General features: G+C 35.9%; 2 protein-coding genes across 2 annotated transcripts; one reads left to right on the plus strand and one right to left on the minus strand.

Annotated features, from left to right (window-relative positions):
* The first annotated feature begins 1,033 nt into the window (after positions 1-1,033).
* LOC141605188 (coronatine-insensitive protein 1-like) lies at positions 1,034-7,665 on the plus strand. The gene is made up of 3 exons (XM_074423869.1): positions 1,034-1,802; positions 5,483-5,948; positions 6,483-7,665. The coding sequence occupies exons 1-3, from the start codon at positions 1,324-1,326 to the stop codon at positions 7,293-7,295; spliced, it is 1,758 nt and encodes a 585-aa protein (XP_074279970.1). The 5' UTR covers positions 1,034-1,323; the 3' UTR covers positions 7,296-7,665.
* A 5,920-nt stretch (positions 7,666-13,585) lies between these two features.
* LOC141605196 (transcription factor DIVARICATA-like) lies at positions 13,586-15,526 on the minus strand. Its single transcript, XM_074423882.1, has 2 exons — positions 14,707-15,526; positions 13,586-14,168 (listed from the first exon to the last, which is right to left on the minus strand). Exons 1-2 carry the CDS (start codon positions 15,111-15,113, stop codon positions 13,769-13,771), a joined length of 807 nt encoding a protein of 268 aa, XP_074279983.1. The 5' UTR covers positions 15,114-15,526; the 3' UTR covers positions 13,586-13,768.
* Between the last annotated feature and the right edge of the window lie 8,013 nt (positions 15,527-23,539).

Consider the following 23,539-nt stretch of genomic DNA (forward strand, 5'->3'; position numbering starts at 1 on the left):
ACTATACAATCTGAATTTGTAATTATTACCTGACAAACGGTTGCTAATGTAGATCTTATTTTAAATATTTTCAACCAATTTCTAAAGGTAACCGTTTATTTGATCGATCAAGTAACGATCTCGCAAACTACATCAATACCATGTACTCATAGAGTCGACGAACATGTCATAAGATTCACTGTATTATATTTATACTTTTATCAACTAGTTCAACTATTCAACCAATACACATTCACAAATTCATATAAGACTCTGTTCCTTTGGGTTGAATAAGGGCTGTGCTGAAGTGAATTAAAATTTGCTGAAGTAAGCTGAATTAAAGTAAGTTAAATGAAAGCTGAAATTAAGCTAAAAGAAAACGATCAAATTATAGAAAAACAAGATCAACAACGATAATTTTCAATTATTACACCTCCAAACTCCATACACATCCTATCCTTTTTTTTTTTACCTCAAAATTTATCATTTTTCATATTGTTCCACACTTTCACTTCGACCATCCCCAAGCAAGGTCAATTGCTTGGTCATGACCTTGCTTGGTCATGGTTAGTGAGTTAATTAAGGTAGTTAATTGGTGACCAAATGGGATAATTTGTGACCAAAGGTCAATTTGTGACCTTACTTGAATAAAATTGACCAACTTTGTGACCTCCTATGTGTCCAAATTTGATTGGTGGAACAATTAATAAATAATAAAAAGTACTACATTTTCAATGATTGAGAATATTGTAAAGTGTATAATGATTGGGTTGATAACCTAGGTCGCGACCTTTTGCTTGGGAGGGTGAAAATGGGTCAAGGTTAATAAGATGAGATTAATTAAGAGTAAAATCGGGTCGTGACCTAGTTAGCGTGACCTTTGCTTGAGAATGGTCTTCCACCCCATTTTCCAAAATCTCGGTTATTTTTTAATTTTAAAATAAAAACAAAAAAACCCAAATTAAATTTGAGCCGTTTCCCATCAAACAAGCCCAACATAATACATCCACAGAGGCAGAGTGACAAAATCATTTGTCTTTCTGCATTTGTCTCTCTCACTCCCATTTCCTATCTTTTCTTGGCCATTAACAATCTCACCTCTGCATAGATTTTAGCATTTGTGACAGTCAAAAATCAATTTAAAAAACAAAAAAAAAATAATTAAAATAAAAAATAAAAATAAAATAAAAAGATAACAGTCTGTTTGTTAGCAACAACTACCCACTCCTGTTTTACTAGGTTTACCAATATCCATAACTTCTCCACCTCTCCTCCTTGTCCTTCTTTTCCAATCAATCAACCATCACCATTTCCCCCAAATTTTCTAGGGTTTCTTCAACTCTAATGGCGAACAACAACCACCGCAATAACAACCGTCCTCTAACGGACGAGATACTAGAGTGTATCCTCCCATACATCCAAGATCCGCGTGACCGAGCTTCGATCTCCTCAGTGTGTCGTCGATGGTACGAGTTAGATCGCTATACTCGACGTCACGTAACCATCGCCATGTGCTACGCTACCACTCCGCAGCGTCTCCATAACCGTTTCCCCAACCTTGAGTCATTGAAACTCAAAGGAAAGCCTAGAGCTGCCATGTTTAACCTTATACCTGAAGATTGGGGAGGTTATGTTAGTCCTTGGGTTGATATGCTTGCTAGTTTTCCTAGATTGAATTCGATTCATTTTCGACGAATGATTGTTACTGATGCCGATCTTGAGAGTATTGCTACTCTCAAAGGTCGTAGCTTGGTGTCGCTTAAGTTGGATAAATGTTCCGGTTTTAGTACTGATGGTTTACTCAGTATCACGCGAATTTGCAGGTGATGATTTTATTATTGCTATTTTTGTTCTTGTTGACTTGTTGATCTTGTGTAAATGCGTTTTGTATGATTTATAGAAATGTGTGTACAGTAGTTAATTATAAATGAGAGTCAAAGCGCAAATATGATGCTGACGAGATTTGAAGTCCGACTTTACTAGTTCTGCTACTTTTGTTGTTGATCTTATAAAATGCGTTTTGTATGAGTTTTGGAAATTGTGTAAATGCAATCTTGTTGATGTGTTGGTTATTAATTATTACGTGGTTGTGTTTGATTGTGTGGATGATGTAAATTGTAAAGAAGAGAGATCTGTTTAATGGATGAGCATTTACTGCACTGACTTTTTTGTATTTCTTTCTATTTTTGGAAACCAAAGTTGGGGCTTCAGTGATTATACTCTGTATTTCTTTTCTTGAAAATTTTGTTTTACATTTTGGTCTAAAGTTGCTTGGATGGAGGGATTTGGGGGAGAGGTGACAACGCGTACAATTTCCGTTGTTTGCTTAGTAAAAGATAATGCTATCCAAATGCATCTTAGATTCATTGGTTTTCTCTAAGGGTTTGCGCCGAACTTCAGGATAAACAATGTAATTTTGGTGTAGTTCATCTTCGAGTCAAACCAATGGTGCCTTCTTCATAGAGGATTTACAAATACTCATTACCGATTGGGATGAGATGTGTTTTGTTTTCTTATATTGTATACACTTGTTTTCCATGGCAGAGTCAAGCTTCCAAGTTTGTGGTGGTGAAAGATATATACTCAAAATTTTAGGGTCGAGTTATCACCGTGATTAACTTTGATAAAGACAAACAAAATTTTTAACTTCAAAAATTTCATATTTTTTATTATTTGGGAGATGATTGTCACTGCTAGCCAACTCGTTGCTATCTATTTGTTAGATCAAACCTATGATGTTATTACTAGGGCTCCAACTGAGTCCATTTGATCTTGATCTCATAATCGGCTCGGGAATCTGAGTCCAGGTTGGATCAACTCGGAGCTTATCAATCTAAAATGTCGGAGCTCAAGTTTTGCTTGGGAAAAGGCTCAAGCGTGGTTTTCCTTAATTTTGCTTTCAAATCTTATTAAAAATAAATTTAATTTCTAAAATACATAATTAAGTTCTGAATATAATTATAAATACTAAAACAACATATAATTACAGATAACATTATAATAAAATCGTTGGACAATAATATACTCAAAAAAATTAAAACAAGCCCAAATTCGAGTTTTATTAAGCTCAAATTAGGTCAAGGTTAGCTTAGACCAGGGTTTTAAATAGCGGTATCGGTCGCGATCGCGGTCGCGGTAACGGAGTCGCGGAATCGTCCCCGACTCGGCCATCGCGCTCCGAATCGCTATTATCGCGGTGATATTTATTTTACAAGTTTTGTAGATATTTCATCATCTATTGACTATTTCATATAAAGTTAAGATTAATTCTACTTAGGATAATTAATTTGATCAATGCTATACAATTTCTAAGAGCTTTCCATTAAAAAACTTGGCCAGTACAAGTTATAACTCGTTCATATCGGGTTCATCGCGGGCTGTATCGGGCCGAGTTGGCCGATACACGTTATAAATCGGTCGTCTCGGCCGATACTTTCTTCTTTTCAATTTACCCGATACATCTCGGGATATCTCGTATCGGCGGTCTCCGATACCGATACATCTCGGGCGATACGATACGTCTCGGCCGAGATTTAAAACCCTGGCTTAGACTCTAGCTCGTGCTTGAAATCATTTTGATCTAGCTAATTTACACCACTAGTTATAAAGTAATCCACATGGTACATTGATATATAGCTCGGGCATTAGGTTTATATCTATCTGGTAATGATGCTAATTCTATTATACTTCGCATTACGGATTACCGTTATGAAATACTTCCTTGCAATATTTAATTATCTTCAAATAGCATGCAATGTTTATTTTGTGGAGAACAAATTGTTTATTTATTTATTTATTTATTTTCACATCTTCAAATAGAAACACGAGTTAAGAATTTCAAGCTCTTAAAGATAACTGACCATATAGATCAGCTAAGAAGATTTTGGTGTATTTAGCTGTTTTGTTGTTACTAGAGTTCATATTAATTACAGATTTATGGTGATGAACTCTTAAAAGACAGAGTAAGGAGTAGTTGTCTTCAACACTTTTGTGTGTATTATTACATGCTAATTATTACAGTAGTTTTTATCAGTGTGATGCACGCTTTTTGCAAATTTGGTAACCTGTATCTATATTGCATAATGTTCTTGTGGTCAAAGAACAAGTATTTCTGAGAGGAAAATCCTAGATGAACTAATTGAATATGCAAATTCTTGTGTAAGGCGGTTTGACACTAAATTAGGGTAAAACCATCTTACATTTACCCAAAACAGTAAAACCCTCTCTATGACATTATTTTCTTAACTATTGTTTTAGTGAGGAGTATATGTCTTTAAAGAATGGTTTAGACTAATTTAGTTTAAAATCATTTTGCACGAAGACCGACTCGATTGAATAATGGGTTTCATCATTTGAGAGTGCACTTTGACGGGTAAAGGGCGAATGATTCTTTTGGTAGAGTAAATGAAGGGTATTAGGTAACTGAAGAATTCCAGTTAAAGTTCTAATGTTCTATGAGTCTATGACTGTCATGTACAATGATGATACCTGCAGTTTTCAGATTACGTTTTTCACTTTAAAGGCCTTGGTGGACTGCTCTTTTAAATTATAATGACTAGTATAAATATCCCTACTAGTATAAATTATATAGTCGTTACTTAACTGTTTACACCCCTCTGTAAATCAACCTCATGTATGTTTCGGCAAGAGCCTATTGAACATCGTACGAACCAACAGGGCTATCATGCGAATTTCTAATGACAAATTGATTCACCAACTAGTTAGAGGTGTTAATCTCCTATTTTTGATTCTTGATATGCCACTTATGGGTAATGAGGAAACAATGAACTCTAAGGGTGTGTTAGGATTGAGGGATTTGGAGGGAAAAGAAAGGGAGGGAAAGTAGGAGATTTAAAATCCTTGTTTGGATAGCAAATAAGGGTGGGAGAAATGGAGGGGGAGAAATTTGGAGGGAATTTTCCCTTCTCCCAGGCAAATCAAAATCTCTCCACAATAGGCAAGATTTGGAAGGAAATTGTATCCAAACACCTACATCCCATTGGCCCTCCCCTTCCCTTACCTCCCTTTCTCTTCCCTCCTTCCCCCTCCCCTCCCTTTCCCTCCACTTTTGATATCCAAACACACCCTAAAGATGATAGCTAATGGCATTTGGTACCTTGTTGACCTACGAGAAAGTTCTCTGGTCAGTGAGGATGATTTGAGTTCCACACTGTGGAGATATATATGCTCCACAAGAAAAGTTAATGTCGTTCTTTGAGTGCTGTTTTCCATTGGTTTCCTTCTGTATTTGTTGTTATATGTAATCATATTTTTGCTACTAGTTCTCCCAAAAAACCTCAGTGGTGGCATACTTCTTTGATTCTCTTGTGCATGCTTTAACTAAGGGACATTTTTCTTTCTCCATTTTTTCTCTATAGTATAGATATGTGCTTAAGCAAGCTCCCATTCAATTGTCTCAATCGTATATTTTATTTTTCCGTGTAAAATTAATGGTATTCATTGACCTCAAGACTGGTGCATGACATTTTATTGTGTGATGTAGGAATTTGAAAACACTCCTTTTGGAAGACAGCACTATAGATGAAACAAATGGAGAATGGTTTCACCAGCTAGCATTGAACAACGCGGTTCTTGAAACATTGAATTTTTATATGACCTTTTTGGAGCAAATCAAGGTTGAAGATCTTGAACTTCTAGCCACCAAGTGCCCTTTGATGTCTGTCAAAATAGGTGATACTGATCTAGTCCACCTTGGTAACTTTTTTCGGGCAGCACTTAGATTGCAAGAGTTTTGTGGGGGTTCGTGTTCTGAAAACGAGAACTACACGAATATTGAGTTTCCTCCTCAACTGACTTCAGTGGGTCTCATGTACTTCCAGAAGAACCATTTGCCTATGCTTTTCCCAATGGCGCAGTCACTAAAGAGGTTGGATTTGATATATGCATCACTTTGCTGTGATGGGCACTGTGACTTGATACGTAGACTTCACAATTTGGAAGTCTTAGAGGTATGTGACACTTTCTCGCCTCGACATAGTCATAATTTTGATAACCTTATTGTTTTGCAAATAAGATTCTTAGTTAGTTGCCTTTAGTTTCGTATTAGAAGAGTGCTACTACGTGTGTCATGTTGGAATATGCACTCCTATTGAATTTATGTGGCGACCGTCAAATCGATTAGAACTGATATTCTGTAACCAGTGTCTATATGATGTACTCGTTTGTTTTAGATGTAGATCTTTTGCAGGACAAGCGCCAATAGTTGATACCGTAGTTGATAGTTGCTGAGATAATGATGTTTTTCCTCTCTTCTATTAATTCAAAAACGGTCTTTGCCTTTTGTTTGCTTGTTCCCTGTTTGTAGTTTGGATGGTGGTTTAACCAAGATGTTAAATGGACTTGCCAATCAAGTGTATTAGGTGTACTCGTAACTTTTATGAGCTTTGATTTTGATTCGTTTTCACCAGTTTCATGATGAATCTTTAATAAGAGATCTATAAAATTGTTGATTTATTTGTTTGCTCCTTTACTCTTGTCAACAGACTACAAATATTATTGGCGACGAGGGTTTGGAGATTGTAGCTATGAGCTGTAAAGGTCTCAAACGACTTCGCATTGAACGAGGGGCTGATGATGCAGATATACAAGGGGTGGTGGAAGGATCAGGTACAATTACTCACCGGGGATTGATAGCTATAGCAGAGGGTTGTCGAGAGCTTGAATACATAGCTGTTTACGTGACTGACATGACGAATGAGGCGTTTGCTCGTATGGGCGCAAACTTGAAAAATTTAAATGATTTCCGAATTGTCTTGCTCGACAGAGAAGTAACAGTCCCTGACTTGCCTCTTGACAATGGAGTTCGAACCCTTCTTGAAGGCTGTCAAGATATAAGAAGATGTGCCTTATACCTGAGACAAGGAGGCCTCACTGATGTTGGCCTTGGTTACATTGGGCAGTTCGGTCAAAATATAAGGTGGTTACTATTAGGTTTTGTTGGAGAAACTGATGCCGGACTTCTTGAGTTATCTAAGGGATGTCGTAGTCTACGGAAACTTGAAATCCGAGCTTGTTGCTTTACGGAACGTGCCTTGGCGATTGCTGCAACACAATTGGTTTCTTTGAGGTACATGTGGGTCCAAGGATATCGGGCGTCTCACATGGGCATTGTTGATCTTCTACAAATGGTTCGTCCATGCTGGAACATCGAGCTAATTCCGGGAGACCAGTATGATGCTAATGGCGACGTTGGAGCCCAATCAATTCCATCTCACATTATCGCCTATTATTCACTAGCTGGACAGAGGAAGGACCATCCAGAGACGGTCTATCCCTTGGCCCTTCCAGAACCGTAGCATGGGTAAATCTTAGTTTTGTGGCTTTACTGCTTTAGATCATCTCCTTCCACGCTGTTCTTGTCCTCTTATCATGTTGGTAAAAATTTGACATGTTTGAGAGAAGGATTTTGGTGGCTGAGTTTAATTTTTTCGCGATGCGTCAAACAATATGTTTCTGTATGTTATCTTGTACTCTTGTTCTTCTTTTATCGATTTATTGTACACTAGATTCATTAGCTGGGTAGACACTAGCATTCTGCCTGCAAATAAAACTTGTTATGGTACTTCATATTTCATACCAATAAGTTCCTGTTGCATTGCAGTTTATGAACTGTTTCTGCAATCATTACAATTTACAAGAGGAATGTACTTGGCAACTTACTGCTAATCTGCTATACTGTCTTTAGATTCTTTGGCGTAAGAACTGATTTCTTTAGCTTTATATTTCTGTTTAAACACTTAATTCTCATTTGAGACGGACTATTCCGTTTGAAGCCTTCAGACGGCCTTATGTGACCATTTTTATGGTAAAATGTAACCATTTAAACTGGGTCACATTTTTACGGTAAAATGTCACCATTTAAGCTGGTCACATTTAGCTGTAAATGGGTCACATATGACCCGTCTGAACCCTTCAGACGAAAATGACCATCTGCGAGACCTGATGATATTTAAATACTTTGGTTTTGTGGGAGGCTGAGAGCTTTATATTTCTTTCGAATGTCAGTTTGTCCCTAACGCAAATGGCAATGCACTGTCAAGTGTCATTGTGTCAAAATGAGTAGAAAGCCAGAAAGGTCATTGTTAGACTAAGTATTTACTCCCTCCGTCCTCTAGATCATTGTTTATTCTTTGTACGACATTTTTTAATCAAAGATAAACAAATAATTGGAATGAAGAGAGTACTTTAAAACTCGGTATCATTATAATTGCCAATTTGATGCCAATAATAAGATTACTCACATCTAATCCTATAGTATCTACGTTAGAAAGCGGCGATCTAAAATTTTAATACAATTTATTAAAATTCTCTATGTACAGTACCTCTTTAAATTTTACGAGAGTATTGCGTTCTATTTTTACAATTTCACAGTTGCTCAAAACTTTTAGATTGTTTATGAATACCCAAGTTGCTCTTATACTCGGAAATAATTGAACCGAGTTTCATGTAGCTCCAAAAACTTAAAATTGTGGTTAAGATGGAGGACAAGCAAATACACAAAGTCTAGGTAGAGACTAGTTGATGAATCTTTTTAAAAAAGAAGAGCATCATAGACTTTCTATTAGTGCATTTTATGAAAGTTTATGGTGTTGTCATAGTCTTACTTTTAAAAGCTCTTCATATTCATCAACCTCTAAACTAAGGCCCTATTCTTTCTGGCTTTTTAAAGCCTAAAATCGAACTCGAAATTGAATCAATTGAAATTAATCAATCAAATCGAATCGAATAATCAATCAATGGAGCCGAGCTAATAACTGAAAAATCAACCAATCAATAGAGTTTGAATCAACTAAGCCGATTGAGTTGAGTTTGAATCGAAATAATATTAATATTAATATTATTAATATTAATACTAAATATATTATTATTATTATTATTATTATTATTATTATTAAAAGAAGAAGAAGAAGAAGAACATTAATAATAATAATAATATTAATTTGAATGGTTAACTAGGTAGCCACCATGAACCACAGTTCACCATCAATCTAATTAGGTGAAATAATAGAGCACCGATTTGCTAGATTGATGTTCAAAGTCTAGTCGTTTATCATCCTAATTTGACTGATTAGGTAGCTATCACGAAGCACCAACAATCCTAATTTAATTAATTAGATAAATAAAAATTGACAGACCCTAATTTCATTTTTAACAAATAAATAAAATTTGGTTGATTAATTAAAACTCAACAAATAATATTAGTAATTGATAACAAGTAAATTAATTTATTATTTGATAAATTAGAATCCATCTTGTAAGTTTTAAGTCATTTGAATAGTTAAATTAAGTTTTAGGGAAAAATATTGATTTAAGAGTTCACTTGGTTCAGTTTTAGGTGAAAATGGTACAAAATAGAACATTATGAAAAAAGTGTATGTGAAAGAATAAAGTTCGTATAAATTAGGTATTAATAATAGTAATATTAAAATTAACAATGTTATTAATAATATTATTATTAATTAATATTCATATTCATAATAATAATAATAATAATAATAATAATAATAATAATAATAATAATAATAGTAATAGTATTAACTATATTAATATGAATATTATTGATTTTAATAACCATAATATTCATAATAATAACAATAATGAGGATGATTAAGTAGTAATAATAATAATAATAATAATAGTAAATAATAATAGTAAATAATAATAATAATAATAATAATAATAAAAAATTAATAGTAATAATAATAATAAAATAATAATAATAATAATAATAATAATAATAATAATAATAAAAATATTAATATTAATACATATATAATATTAATAATATTAATAAAAACTATTAAGTTTAAGATTCGCAAAATTGAAATTGGCTGAATTTAGTGGAGTGAATCAATGGAGCCGAAATGCCGAATGAATCGAATCGAATAGAGCCGAGCCGAGCCGAATCAATCGAATAGAGCCGAATCGAGCCAATCGAATCGAATCGAATCGAATGAGCTGAGCTGAATTGAATTGAACTGAATGAATCAATCGAATAGAATGAAATTTGAACTAAAGTGAAATTTGAAAATAAGTCGGAAAGAACAGGGCCTAAGTTTCCTCACACTCTTCTTTACTTTTCTCTTCCTGGAAAATAATTGGAAAAATAGTGGCTTCATTGTCCCGTCTAGTGACGGATCTTGATGGAAAAATTAGAGTCGAAATCTAAACTTAAATCCTTGACCAAAAAAATAAAAAAAGTTAGGGGATCGAACTTAAATTTTACTCTGAATGGGATAATCCCCTATTTACTAAATGAATAGGTCAATCTACGTTTTTTCCCGCCTAAAATTTTATCTTCTAATTGGGCTTTTAATGTTTGCATTCTACTATGGGCTAAGTCTAATGTAAAAATGATTCCCAAAAAATATTATGTATAATGTTCTATTCTACTAAGTACTAAATAAGGTAAAATTTGATTGCTACATATATTATTTGATTGCCAGAAAATATAGATCACATATTATATTATTTGATTGCCAGAAAATGTAGATCATATATTATATTTTTTGACTGCCCGGATAATGATTTCAGCAAAATATAACTTATTATCTTGCCCAAGGATTATTATTTGATTGCATATATTATTCTGCAAATTATAGTTGCTGAAATCATTATAAGATATCAGAAAATGTAGATCATATCAATGATTTTGCCCAAAAATAATGTAATAGTTGATTGCCATAAAACGCAGATAAGATCCTCCCAATCATTGCTATATTGCTACAGGTAATAAATCCTCGATCATTGCCAAAAATTTGGGTTCATATATTACAAATCTCGAAATATATCTTTCACTAATCGAAATATATAAAATCATTGCCAAAAAGAATATACCGTCAATCATGCCAAATATTCACGTCAAATAATATATCTTCAAAAAATATCTTCAAATTACCCTTCCCCTATTTACTAAAAGAATGGGCGAAACTCCAACTTTTCCCGCCTAAAACATATTTCCTAGAATAATGCTTGGTATTTTTAGTATATACTAGGTTATAAATGGACATAATATTTTGTATTTAAATATTTATAACATTCAATATTTCACATTCTGCACAAATTTTTCTCCTGTTTTTTTATTATAAAGAAATTCTTTTTTTTTAAAGAACTTTATGATAAAAGTTCATTAACTTTTCATGATAAGAAGTTGCAGCTAAAAAATATGGTATTAGTAAATATTTGTAAAACAACATCATTAATATCTCGGTAAAAAAAAACAAAAAAAAAAGCTTTCATAAAAATACTCATTTCATATCTTCTTACGATTTAAATTTTTATTTCTCAAATAAAAATACAATGAGGAGAATCATGAAAAATAAATGAATTGTCAATTTAAATCTCATAAATAATACACTGAAAAGCAAAATTCTATAGAAAGCCCTTGGATAGAAAAAATCATTAAAACAAGTTGAGAAGTTTATAAAATTAAATTATTAACTTTTTGAAAAAAAAATTCATCACACATTTAAAATTCATGACATTACTCAATTTTCTGTATTAGTTTCACATTTCAATTTTTTTTCTCATTAAAATATAATGACGTGAAATATGAAAAACTAATGAGGTGTTAATTTAGCATGAATAAGTAATACAAAAACAAAAGCTCTATAAATACCGCATTCATTGCGCGGATCTAAACTAATTACTACAAAATGTATAAAATTAGGGCGGTCATGCTTCTCCTTAACTCTTCCATGTCATTCACTGATCTTAAGCTTCATCTGGTTGTCAGGAGTCTATTTAGATATCCTATAATGTGTGTTGATTCAACACATAATGATGTTCTTGAATGACTTATTATAAAAATTATTACGAGAATTACTATACGACAATACTTTTCAGTAGGCGTATAAAGTTCCATTTCGACAAATTCCATGACCATTTTTGCCTTGATTTATTGTATCTTGCAAAGCAACCAGAATATGTGAATCTAAATTCTTTTGATCATGTATTAAACCTGAACACGAATCTTGAAGAAATAGAATGTTTATCTTGTCGGAGGATCAAACCAATAGGTTTGCACAACTAGGAAAAAGAGAGATTAAATTTTATACCGAAAGTTTATAAGATTCAAATTCTTTCCTTATCTTTTCCTTGTACCTTCTAAATTTTAAAGACAACATAATAAGTTAAAAATCAAAGCTTAAAGAAAGTTGATTTATTCCCAACTTACAAGGGAATCAATGAAATGCATCTTTATATAATGGGGTGTTAGATCTTGAGAGCTTGTTAGTCCATTTGAAAAAAATAGTCAATATTTGATTCTAAATCATCAAGATAGATGATGCTTTGTTCCCACATAACAAGGTATGTTAATTATGTGGCCTTACCTTAGTAGCTAAAGACATATTCTACCACTCAAGACCCCAAAAAGCTATGATGTTGTCTAGTGGAGTAATTTATTGGAGGAACCCTCAATATTCAATTCTTATTTCCCCTCCTCAACTTACTTATTATGGAAATTGGACTTCTATCATTATATGTGTGGCATGGACATGTATTAGTACAATTATTATAGTAGATGTAAGCTAACTCAGTTGATATGATCAGCTGTAAGTGTGAAACGTAATGTCCACCACTCATTAGGGTTAGAAATCTACTCGTGTCGACATTCCACTTCATAACTCCCTTCCAAAAACTAAAATTACATTTGTTAATTTATTGAGCTAATTGATTAAATAATAGAGTTTAATGTACTAATAGGTATATTTATAAGATGATAACTACTACCTATAAGGTGTTTTGTTTTATTGTTAGTGGAATTCATAGTCAACCCAATGAACTAAGTGATGGTGATAAAGGGTGGTTAGTCACTTTGGCCATGTTGGATCCACTTATTAAAACTAATAACAAAGGAGCAAAAGCAAGTATGACTACCCTAAAGACTAACCATCCTTGTATCAGCAAATTTGGCTGCAGCTCTTGGAATTGGCATGGTCTCACAATCCTACTTGTCTGCATTCTTCTGTCTCAGCAGGTTGCTCAGAGTCGGGATTCTCTCCATTTCTTTTTCACCGTTTCCTCTCTCGATTACCTAATTAACAGCTGATATTTAATCTTAGGCTCCTCTGTCTTTTTCCTCCATTGCCTAAATTATACAGTGGGAGTGCTTGTCATTCAATACAAAGGCATCTCCACCTTGGATTACATTAATTTTACACCTTGTTTTCTGGAGTAACAGTGACATTCCAGTTGGTAGGCTGTAATGAAATGTTGATGCACTTTTTTTAGTGGTAAAATGGTCAGTTTGCTGTGAATGGTTGCATTACTTTTCAGCTGATTTGTATTATGCTCTACTAATTATGGTAAAAGTTTTAAGAGGGTGGTTAGGTTACATTAATAAAGAAATTGACATGATTGGAACACAATTAGCAAGCCAATAAGCTAATTTTCTGAAGCCAAAACAATTAACAATGGTATTATACCTGCGGTCGACTTATAAAGATTTTGAAGATTGGTGTGATTTTATTTTGAGGTGGAATCAGCCTTATTTACAGGGCAGAAGGCCATGAACCATTGAGTACCACCAGGCCGCTTTGTAAGATTTCGTGATTAGCAGTGAAATCGACATTTTACACCATAATTTCACAATGACATAAATATACATTCATACCCTTCAAAAGATTTAGAAACTTCTACATTTTTATAAGGTCTACAAACTATATACTTAGCCTGAGACATAAATTATACCACACACAAACTCACAAAGGAAATTTAGTTACCAGTTTAATAGGCCTTTCTTCCAATTTCTAAGCTACTCTTCTGTTTAATTAGATCCTACATAAGCTCCTTGATTCATGGCACTGTACTGGTTCTGTCGTCCATGAGTATCGAAAACCATGAAAGCTTCGGAATTACTCCAATCCAGTAGCATCTTAGGCATGACATTGAACGATTTTTGTAGGGATGGGAATGAACCTGACTGGTTTATCAGAAGCTTAGGCTTTTGATCAGAATCTGAAAGCGCTTGTGAAGCGTCACTGACATTAGCAGTGGTGATATCGTGAATGCTTGGTCTCCTTTTATCCTTCCCTCCTGAATTCTGCCTCAGAAAGTACTTTTGAGCGTGGCTAGCCACTTGAGTTGGTGTCTTAGAGAACACGAAGTTTCTTGATATGTTCCTCCAATCGCCTTTCCCGTGTTTCTGAAGACCAAGTAAAAACCGCCTGCAGAACACATTCACGGTTTCATGCATCATTACTTTTTAGGCATCGAATGCCATTCTGACGGAAATGAAGAGGTATATGACATTCCAGAAGTCGATTATAGCAAACCCGAAAAGAATGTTTAAGGTGATTGACAAAGCTCACCATTGAGCTAGTCCCAAATTCAGTTCCCAAGTTAATAATGTAAAACCAATTTGTAATTTAAAGCAACAATCAAGCTGAGAATAAGGTGAATCAATCATTTCACATTCAATGCATAAATAAGGTAAACTAGTTAGCACAATTGTTCAACAATTCACTGCATAACACCCAGAGAAGAGAAGAGAACTGAACCTAACCAATACAGCAATACTAGAAAGATGGAACAGCACATGTTATGCTATCAACTCGTTAGCGAAATCGCAAACAATCATAAAAAGAACTGGTGCTATACAAGGAGCACGGTACCTCAGTCTTAACCACTATATCACGACAACATCAGTTAGAGTTTCTCAACAAGCATAAGATTTAGAAAACAGACATTCCTGAAAAATGTTACCTGTGTTCATCTTCAGTCCAAGGGACACCCTTTTTCCTCTCATGTTCAGGAGGTCTAGACAAGGAAACATTAGACCTCTTTCTAAAAGGATCAAACCTTGTATTGTCAACCCATTCAAGTGTAAAAGGAGAGGTAAGATACCCAGGAATTGGTACCAAACCTGCCTCAATATCACTAACATCTTCTATCAACTCCTCATACTGTTTCATTACATCCACCACTGATTTTCCTGGTAACATTGCTGCTACTTTGTACCATCTATCAGGAGTTTTCTCATCAAATATCGCCAACGCGCTTTCAAATTTCTTATTCTCTTCTTTAGTCCATATTGTGCTGTTACAACCTCCTTCAAACAGCCAATTATGGCTAGAATTTGTTAACAATGATGCTGGATATATTGCACCCATTTTTTTTGTTAGTTTTTTATTTTTTGGTGATTGAGTTGCTGAATTTGTATCAAAGACTGAAGCTTTTTAGATAATTATTGAAACCCTTTTGAGTATGGTTGAGATTCATGGATAGTAATAATAAAGAGTTGAATTTGGAGTGAATTTAAATGGTGGGTGATGAAGTGATAAGGTAAAGAATCAGAAAGAACAGAGGAAAATGAAAGTTAAATTTGAGATTGACACAAATTGAATTCTAAGAGAATCAGAATAATAATTCCCTGATTTTAATCAAATTGAACAAATTAATTTTCTTAAGAATCCAATAAAGACATAAACTTTAGAATCAAAGTGAAGCCTCTCCTATAAAAATGTAAAGGGAAAACTGAAGAAAAAGGCACCGACTTTGTCCTGTATAACACTAAAAAGTTTGTGCTACTTGTAGTAGGACCCCTACTCAAAATACCAACTTGTATTGTATGTATGGCCACTCAAATGAACAAGAAGAAGAGAAATCAAATTGAGGAACCATACCACAAGGACCAAGATGGATGATTTATTTATTTATTTCATAGCCACACAAACATGAAGAAATTTCTAGTTTTTGATGCTAGAAAGGAGCTCACTTGTGCTGGTGCATGAAAAAGTTTGATGAGGAAGTTTATTGACATGTTTTTGTAGCTTAAATGACAAATGGGGGATGCGTGAAAATACCGGTTGGTCTATCTTAAGACGGCCATCTATGCCACTACTATTTGTCTTATTGCATTGATTTGTAGGCATTTTGTTTTTGTCAAATCTTCTCATATAAGTATTACTTATTTTAAGTTTTAACGGATAAACTCGGTCCTACACAAGAACTTATGGTGAATATAAGGAGAGTTGAGGTTAGACTAGCAAAAACTGATCAGGCCTGAAAAATTAAATCTGAGCCCGACCCACACCTAAATTGAGAACCTAAATCTTACCCAAAACCCGAATTGATCTGATCTTATTCAACTCTACTCGAGTGTTTATTTTCGCATATTAGTCGTTATCCCAAGTAACTTGACAACAACTCACCCAAAACCCGAACTGGCCTGAATTCTTTCAAATCCGAATTAACACCACCCAAACCAGACTCGATTAACCTGTTTATCAGGTCTAATTGAGTTGACTCTATAACTATTACAAGCCCCTTGATTCTAGTTTTCTAGTACCACTTCAACTGAGATCTTATTCGATTACTGGATCCAGTATCAAAATTACAAAGAAAGCAGAGGATAAGTGGGTGCTTAAATTAACAATCGACCCTCTCTCATTGTAATACTACGGTTTTCTATGTCTATGAGTAATCTATCGAGTGGGACTTACTCTGTCGAGTAAGTAGCTTTTTACGCAAAACAGTAGTCTGCCTGATGGTGTAGATACCTCATTTCTGCACCTCCCGCCAAACACCCGGTGATGATTGGGCCGCATGTTTGGTACGCGGAACGATTTATGACAGTTCGTAAGTTTATCGTCAAGTGATACCTCAAATGCTTGTGTCTACCCTTGGTTGTCATCTACGCGTCGATAGGATCGTTTTAACAGTAATTAGAGTTCATTTGGAGTCCGGGTCAAAAACCGCTTCATTTTCTAATAAACCGTTTTAAAATGCCGAGTCGGAATGCTCTAGAATATTCCAGATATTTATTCCATAAAATCAATTTCATGCTTTTTGTAAAATATATTCCGAAAATCTTATTTTAAAGAATAAGGAAGTCGAGATCTACCGCAATTCCATAAAAGAAACGCGAAAATCTTTCTTCCGCAGGAGGAAACCTCTTGGGAAAGGACGCAGCACCTGCTGCGCCTCTTCGAAGGATCGTAGCAGCTGTTGCGCCTCTTCCTCAGCTCTTTTCTGCGTATTTTCAGATCTTTTCGAGATTTGTTTCCAAAGTTTTAGTCATTCCATAATTCCCCCGTGTGATTAGTATAAATAGGGACCTTCGTTCCTCATATTTCTCACGCGAGTGTCCGCCCTTCTCTTCTCCCTTTGCATTCTAAGACCGTGCTCTAAGCTTATTGACGTCTACCTGCTTGATCAATCGACCACGTAAGCTCGGATCCTTCTGAGTACCAGTCACGTTGCATGACCGACCAATTTGACCAACTACACCTCAATTAATCAATCAATTTAGTCTAAATCCTCTTACGAGGGCACTTTCTTCATACATTCGAGTCGAGCAATCACTAAACGTTAACTTAGTTAATCTCGTTTCGTCAAACATGTAAGTCTGAGGGTGTAAATCCCATCTTTTATTATTGTATTTTATTTTTGTACTAATTAATGTAAGATTTACGTCAAAAGTATACTTAAAACCGATTTCTAAAACCCTTTTGTTAAACAATTTTTACGAATTAGCAGTAGGCAGACGTCGAGAAGAAACGCTGCAACCGTTGCGCCTCTTCGAAGAGTCGCAGCATCTGCTGCGCTTCTTCGGAGGCTGCCGCAGTTCCTGCTTTTCTTCTTCTTCCTCGCCTCTCTGTTAATCCGTCCTTTGTTCCTTTGTTTTCTTGTTTTCCTTTATTTCATTCGTATATAATAACTTTGATACATATTCATAATAAATATCATGCTTTAATCCCGACCTAAATCCCTTATAATCAATATTTGCAGGTTTTCGTCCTTAAATCAAACCCGAGTTTTGGAACGATTTGTTCATATCAAGTCTCTGGAATTCGACTTTTGTATATGCTTCCATCAGTTTATCACGTTTGTCTAGTTCGTTTCCGTCTCTATGAGTTTAACCCTAATTAATTTGTAATTAGTTTTAAACTGTTTATCCGTTTATTCGTTTTTATCGCTTTCATGACGAATTCATATGTAAATAATACGTTAAATCACTTTCATTCGAGTCAAATATCAATAATCAACCACTAGAATTACCAACGAACATTAACAATTCGCAGTTCCGGCTTCACAGCCAGAACTCACCTCAGGAACAGACGCAGTGACCACTGCGCCTCTTCCAAGAGACGCAGCATTACTGCGCCTGTTCTGGGTTGAGTTCTGTCTCTGAACTTCCGTTCTTGCTTTGACTTAATTCGCTAGTTTACGTATTAATCGACTATTAATCGTAATATCACTCTTAATCTGTCCGTATTTTGTAACCTATTTTATTTTCTCTTATTTTTCTCAAATTATCCGCCTTAAATATATTTTTGACGTAAATCAATTAATCAGTTGTAATTATTGTAATTTTAATTATTGCATTTATTTTATTGGATGATTTTTTTTCATGTAATTAATTCTAAACCCTACTTAGACATAATTATTTGCTAACTTATTTGTTCAACGACTTAGTTAATATTCACATGCTAGGATTAAAACGTTGTTTGTTGCATTGCATGCATATAATCGATGACATATCAAGTACAAAAGATTTCCCTAATCATTAGTATAGGCCGCTATCGAGGCGGGCTGGATTAGGTGTTCAGTAAAAGGACTTCCTAATACGTACCCTCACCCCTTATTTCAGATCTCTGTGAACATCCGTGTTCATTGGCATCCACGAGAGTCATTCTAGACATAGAATGCTAAGGGTAATGAGTTCTTAGTGTTCATGTCACTACTTTGTGTCTTGACATGACACGAGGTATTCGAACGGTTCCAATTTCCCATAAAAATTGGTGGCGACTCCACAAATGTAAACGCTTGTCCCAAGCGCCCCCCGTGGCCCATGTCCACAGTTTGGCGACTCCGCTGGGGAGTAATACACTTACGTGTTGCCAAGGGTGAAACTTGAACAAGGTTAGGGAATAGTTTATATGAGACAGTTGTCGGTTTTCATTACTCGATCTTCTTAGGTCGTTTTATTCGGCCTTCCTAGGCCCAACCCAACCCATTCGACCAATCGTCCCGTCTGGACGGTCCAAATTCTTATCTGGGCCTAAGGATGGATAGCGATTGACGTCAACCATACCATGGTGCTTACTCATGTTTGTGTCAAGGGCTTTCACTACTCGAGGAAATGGACTAGGAACCGACCTTACTCATGTCCGGCACGGACCTCTCCACAGACCAGGGTTTGATTGCTCGGTATGGCAACCCACCCTTTTTTAAGCCAAAAGCCTTCTAAATGCACTCAGAATACCGTTATAATGCCTGTATGAATGCTTGTATCACATGTGATCACCATTTTGTAAACAAAACCATGACAAAATTTCTGTAAAATCAAAAACATTTTAAAATGTAAACACTTTCAAAAATGGCCTAAAATTAGCGCAAAATGAGTTGAAACTCTGTCCAAAATCTCCAGTCAAAATTCGGGCCTCAAAACCCATTTTAAAACCTCACCCCGAGTCATCACTCCTACAACTACACTACAGTTGATAGGACAAACATTTCAAAACTTTGTCATTTTCAAACCTCACTTAACACAAGTGGCACATTCCCACTTCACAAGTCGAGTCTTTTTTTCTTTGAGTAAGTGTGCTAGAGTGGTCGATCGTGTTTTGATTCGTCGTCGATCTCTTATCCAGCTTGCAAGATGCCTGAAACTAGTACCACAAGTGCCAGCGGTCAACCCCCAAATGGTAATGATCAAATCCTAGCTGCACTCGCTCGCCTCCAAACAAGCCAAGATCAAGCCTATGATCGCCTCAACACTATTGAAGGCCGAATTATTGCTGTAGAAACTAGACTCCCTCCTGCAGAAGACGATATTCCTAGCGAGATCGTGCATGATAACCTTCCACCCTTCATTGGACAACAAGAAACCAACCCTCCAAAAGGTCTTACTAAAGCTGAAAAGCGACTCCAATACTTGGAGGAGCAATTAATGTACCTTAAGGGAGATGACATCTACAAGGAGAATAATCGCAAGTATGAGGCCGTTAATGCTCAATTTCCAACCAACTTCAACATGACTGACATCCCCAAATTCAAGGGGCATGAAAACCCTTTGAACCACATTCGTGCGTTCAAAGACTACATGTCTATCAAAGGCATCAAACCTGAGATGTTCTTAAGGATCTTTCCTTCATCTCTCGACACCATTCCTAAGCAATGGTTCTATTCTTTGGAGCACAAAAAGATTGCCACTTGGGATGACGCCACAATTGAATTGACTAAACAATACGCGGATAATGCTGAAATCCAAGTCAACATGCGCACTCTAGAGATTCTTACCCAAAATGAAAAAGAAGGCTTCACCAACTTCCTAAGTAGGTGGAGGAAGACTAGCACACAATTAGTTGAACGTCCAGATGAAGCTACCCTTGTGGAGAAGTTCATGGATAACTTGAGACCCATTTATGCAAACCACTTGAGGTACCAAAACATAAAGACTTTCAAAGATTTAACCGTGCTAGGGACGAGAATCGAAGATGACATCCGTAAAGGGCTCTTGTCCAAAACGGTAGGTCGTGGATATTGTTTTGGTAAAAAATTACCGTCTATTGATTTAATTTAGTGAGTGATAGTGAATGATCTACGGCCAATGATGATGCGAATAAAACGGTTTTAACAAACGAATGAATGACGAAATAAAAGAATGACACGCGAGATTTTGGTGACGCGGAAAACCCGATGTGGGAACAACCGCGGGGGGAGTCGGAATCCCACCAATTTGGCACTATAATCGAGGGAATAAAATGCAAGTAAGGAAATACATAACTTCTTTTGCTAGTGTGATATTTGCTAAGTATAGACGGAATATTGGGTAGTAGAATGTTGAATGTGCTTCAGTATTGAGTGCCCCCTTTTGCGCTGCTCTTCTCTTGCTTTATATAGCCGTCGAAGTCAGATTCTGAGTGAGAAAACCTCTTCCCTACTTATGCTCCTAGATTCTCGGTCAACCCACAAGAATAGGAGGTGGTTATTAACTTAGTTAGAGACCCCACTTCCTTTTTGCACATGTATTATCAATTTAGATTTGTGTTTGTTTGGTCTCCATCCAATGGTCCTACCATGTCCACCTCATCAATCTTCTTTCCTTTTCATGCGCCATTAAAAAAGTGCCACCTCATCACCCCCTTTTCCTTCCTTTCGACCAATGAGCAGATGCCATGTCACAGGTGATAAAATGTAATTTTTATCCCTAACAGATATCAAGGCTCAACGAGTCGTTCTTATGGCTCTACTAGCAAGACTGATGAGGTTAACCTTCTCGAATCATCAAAAAAGAATAACTCACAAAGGAAGTTCACAAACATTGGCGATACATACTCCAATGCTCTGAAAAGATTGATGAAACAGGGTAAGCTCCAACCCATAGGATCTACATCTGACCCAGAAAAGAAGTCCAAGTTTTGGGACGAAAATGCATACTGCGAATATCACAGAGGTAAGGGGCACGATACAGAGAAATGCTTCAAGCTAAAATATGTCCTTCAGGACATGATCGAAGATGGTCGTTTACCTATACCTCCTGGAGGTAAGCCTAACAACACTCAGAATCCTCTTGGAGTTCTGATGATTACAAATGAAGAATCCACCTTGGATTGTTCACACCTCATTTCTCCAATCGAAGACGAGATTCATGCATTAGAAGATGAGGGGAGTTACTCCACCATTTCTCCTACTATCACCAATTTTATTGCATGGGCAAAGAGTGTAAGTAGACAAGTTTCAGAACTGGAAGATGTAGTAGCATCCCTCCGCAATCCAAGCACCATACCCAAGGAGAGCGTGCCACTAAATCTGTCTCAAAATTCTACAATGCAAGAGGTAGTCGCCGTAGTTAACAGTCTAGTCGACCAAATAATCAGTTTAGAAGCTGAGATCATCAGATTGAGAGAGCTTACTAATGTCAACGAAATATGGGCCGATGACGATGAATATGAATACCTCACTGAACACTATCTCGTCAAGGTTAGTGAGGATATAGTCAAAGCTAGCAAAGATCAAGATATAGACCACCTTACTCGTTCGGGGCGTCCATATCAAAATATTTCTCAAAACGGTCCTATAACTAATGGTCCAGTTACTAACACCAATGTCATCACACCAAATGATGGCGAAGATATACATCTACTGACCACTTGCTAAAGCAACTACAGAAGACAAAGGCTGATCTTTCAGTCTGGCAACTAGTGGCAAGTTCATTTCCTCATCGCCAAGCTTTACTGCAAGCTTTGGCTAAATTGAATGTGGCACACAACTCTACGCCTGACGACGTAGTCAAATTGGTCTTCCAAGATTCAACTAAGCTAAGTAACCCAGTTACTTTCTCAGATGAGGATTTGCCTCCCTTCGGCGCCAGTCACAACCTAGCTCTGTACATTACCGTCATGTGATTAAAGAAAAACGTGCCAATGACATTGGTAGATGACGGCTCTGCAGTCAATGTAATACCATTGAAAACAGTGTACAAATTGGGCATGAAAGAATCAGATTGGACTCTTACTAACCAAGGTGTTCGAGCATACGATAGAGCATGGCGTAAAGTGGTAGGACTAGTCAACCTCACCGTAGACACAAGACCAATCGAGCGAAAGGTTAATTTTCAAATAGTGGATATCGAAGCATCACTCAACATACTTCTGGGAAGGCCTTGGATTCACGCTTCCAAAGCAGTAACATCCATCTTGCACCAGAAAATCAAAATCCCACTAGATGACAAAGTAGTGACGATCACTTAGCCACCTATCAAGGCAGTAATAGAGAAGATGTCAAGAAACCACGTAGTCACAGATACAGTATATGAGCTTGGGGGCTTTCATAGCATAAATCTTGTAGAGAGTGAACTGGCACCTCTATACTTCAACCCATACTCCAATTTAGTGGTCAACCACATACTCAAGTCTCAGGGATACTTCCCGCGAATGCCATTGAATATTGCCAAAAGGAATACCTTCGCACCTTACAAAGAAGGAAACTCTCAAAGGATACCACTAGGATTGGGATACAAACCCACGAAAGAAGAAGCCTTGGAGATGCTCACTCAATTTCAGAATCGTAAGAACCAAGAAATCCAAATGCGATCTTACCTCTCTACCCTAAATGGATACTTCGTTAGAGAGGGGAGCCAAGAGTACTTTCACGGGTTTCCTGAACCTTGGCACTACAAAGGAACGCAACTAGCTGGAATCGAGGTCTTCCACGATTGCTACTTCATTCCTCTAGAAACGGTTCCTGAAAGGTTCATATACCTATTATTAGACTATTCTAATAGTGAACTAATTAACTTCTTAATTATTAGTTCTTTAGATCTAGTGCATGCATAACAAAATAAGAGATTAATAAGAAAAATAATGTCCCTTACATTATTATTTTCGGATTTATGGGCACAAGTAAGGTCTCCCACCTTCACTTGTTCTTGAGTTATGATGAGTATTAGGATGATCCTCCAAAATTCTATATTAAGAGCACTCCTCTTGATTGCACCCAAGATTTAACCCTTATCACCACTAAATAATATTTGCTAGATATTTATTTAGTAATCTACCTTAAAATTGATTACTAATACTCATATATTACA

This window comes from Silene latifolia, chromosome 1 (assembly GCF_048544455.1).
Source record: "Silene latifolia isolate original U9 population chromosome 1, ASM4854445v1, whole genome shotgun sequence".
NCBI lineage: Eukaryota > Viridiplantae > Streptophyta > Magnoliopsida > Caryophyllales > Caryophyllaceae > Silene > Silene latifolia.

Coding starts and splice junctions, on each gene's coding strand:
- LOC141605188 (XM_074423869.1), top strand. CDS start 1,324: ATGGCGAACAACAACCACCGCAATAACAACCGTCCTCTAACGGACGAG. Junction 1,803..5,482: donor AGTATCACGCGAATTTGCAG/GTGATGATTTTA, acceptor TGTGTGATGTAG/GAATTTGAAAACACTCCTTT. Junction 5,949..6,482: donor ACAATTTGGAAGTCTTAGAG/GTATGTGACACT, acceptor TCTTGTCAACAG/ACTACAAATATTATTGGCGA.
- LOC141605196 (XM_074423882.1), bottom strand. CDS start 15,113: ATGGGTGCAATATATCCAGCATCATTGTTAACAAATTCTAGCCATAAT. Junction 14,169..14,706: donor TGGACTGAAGATGAACACAG/GTAACATTTTTC, acceptor TGTGTTCTGCAG/GCGGTTTTTACTTGGTCTTC.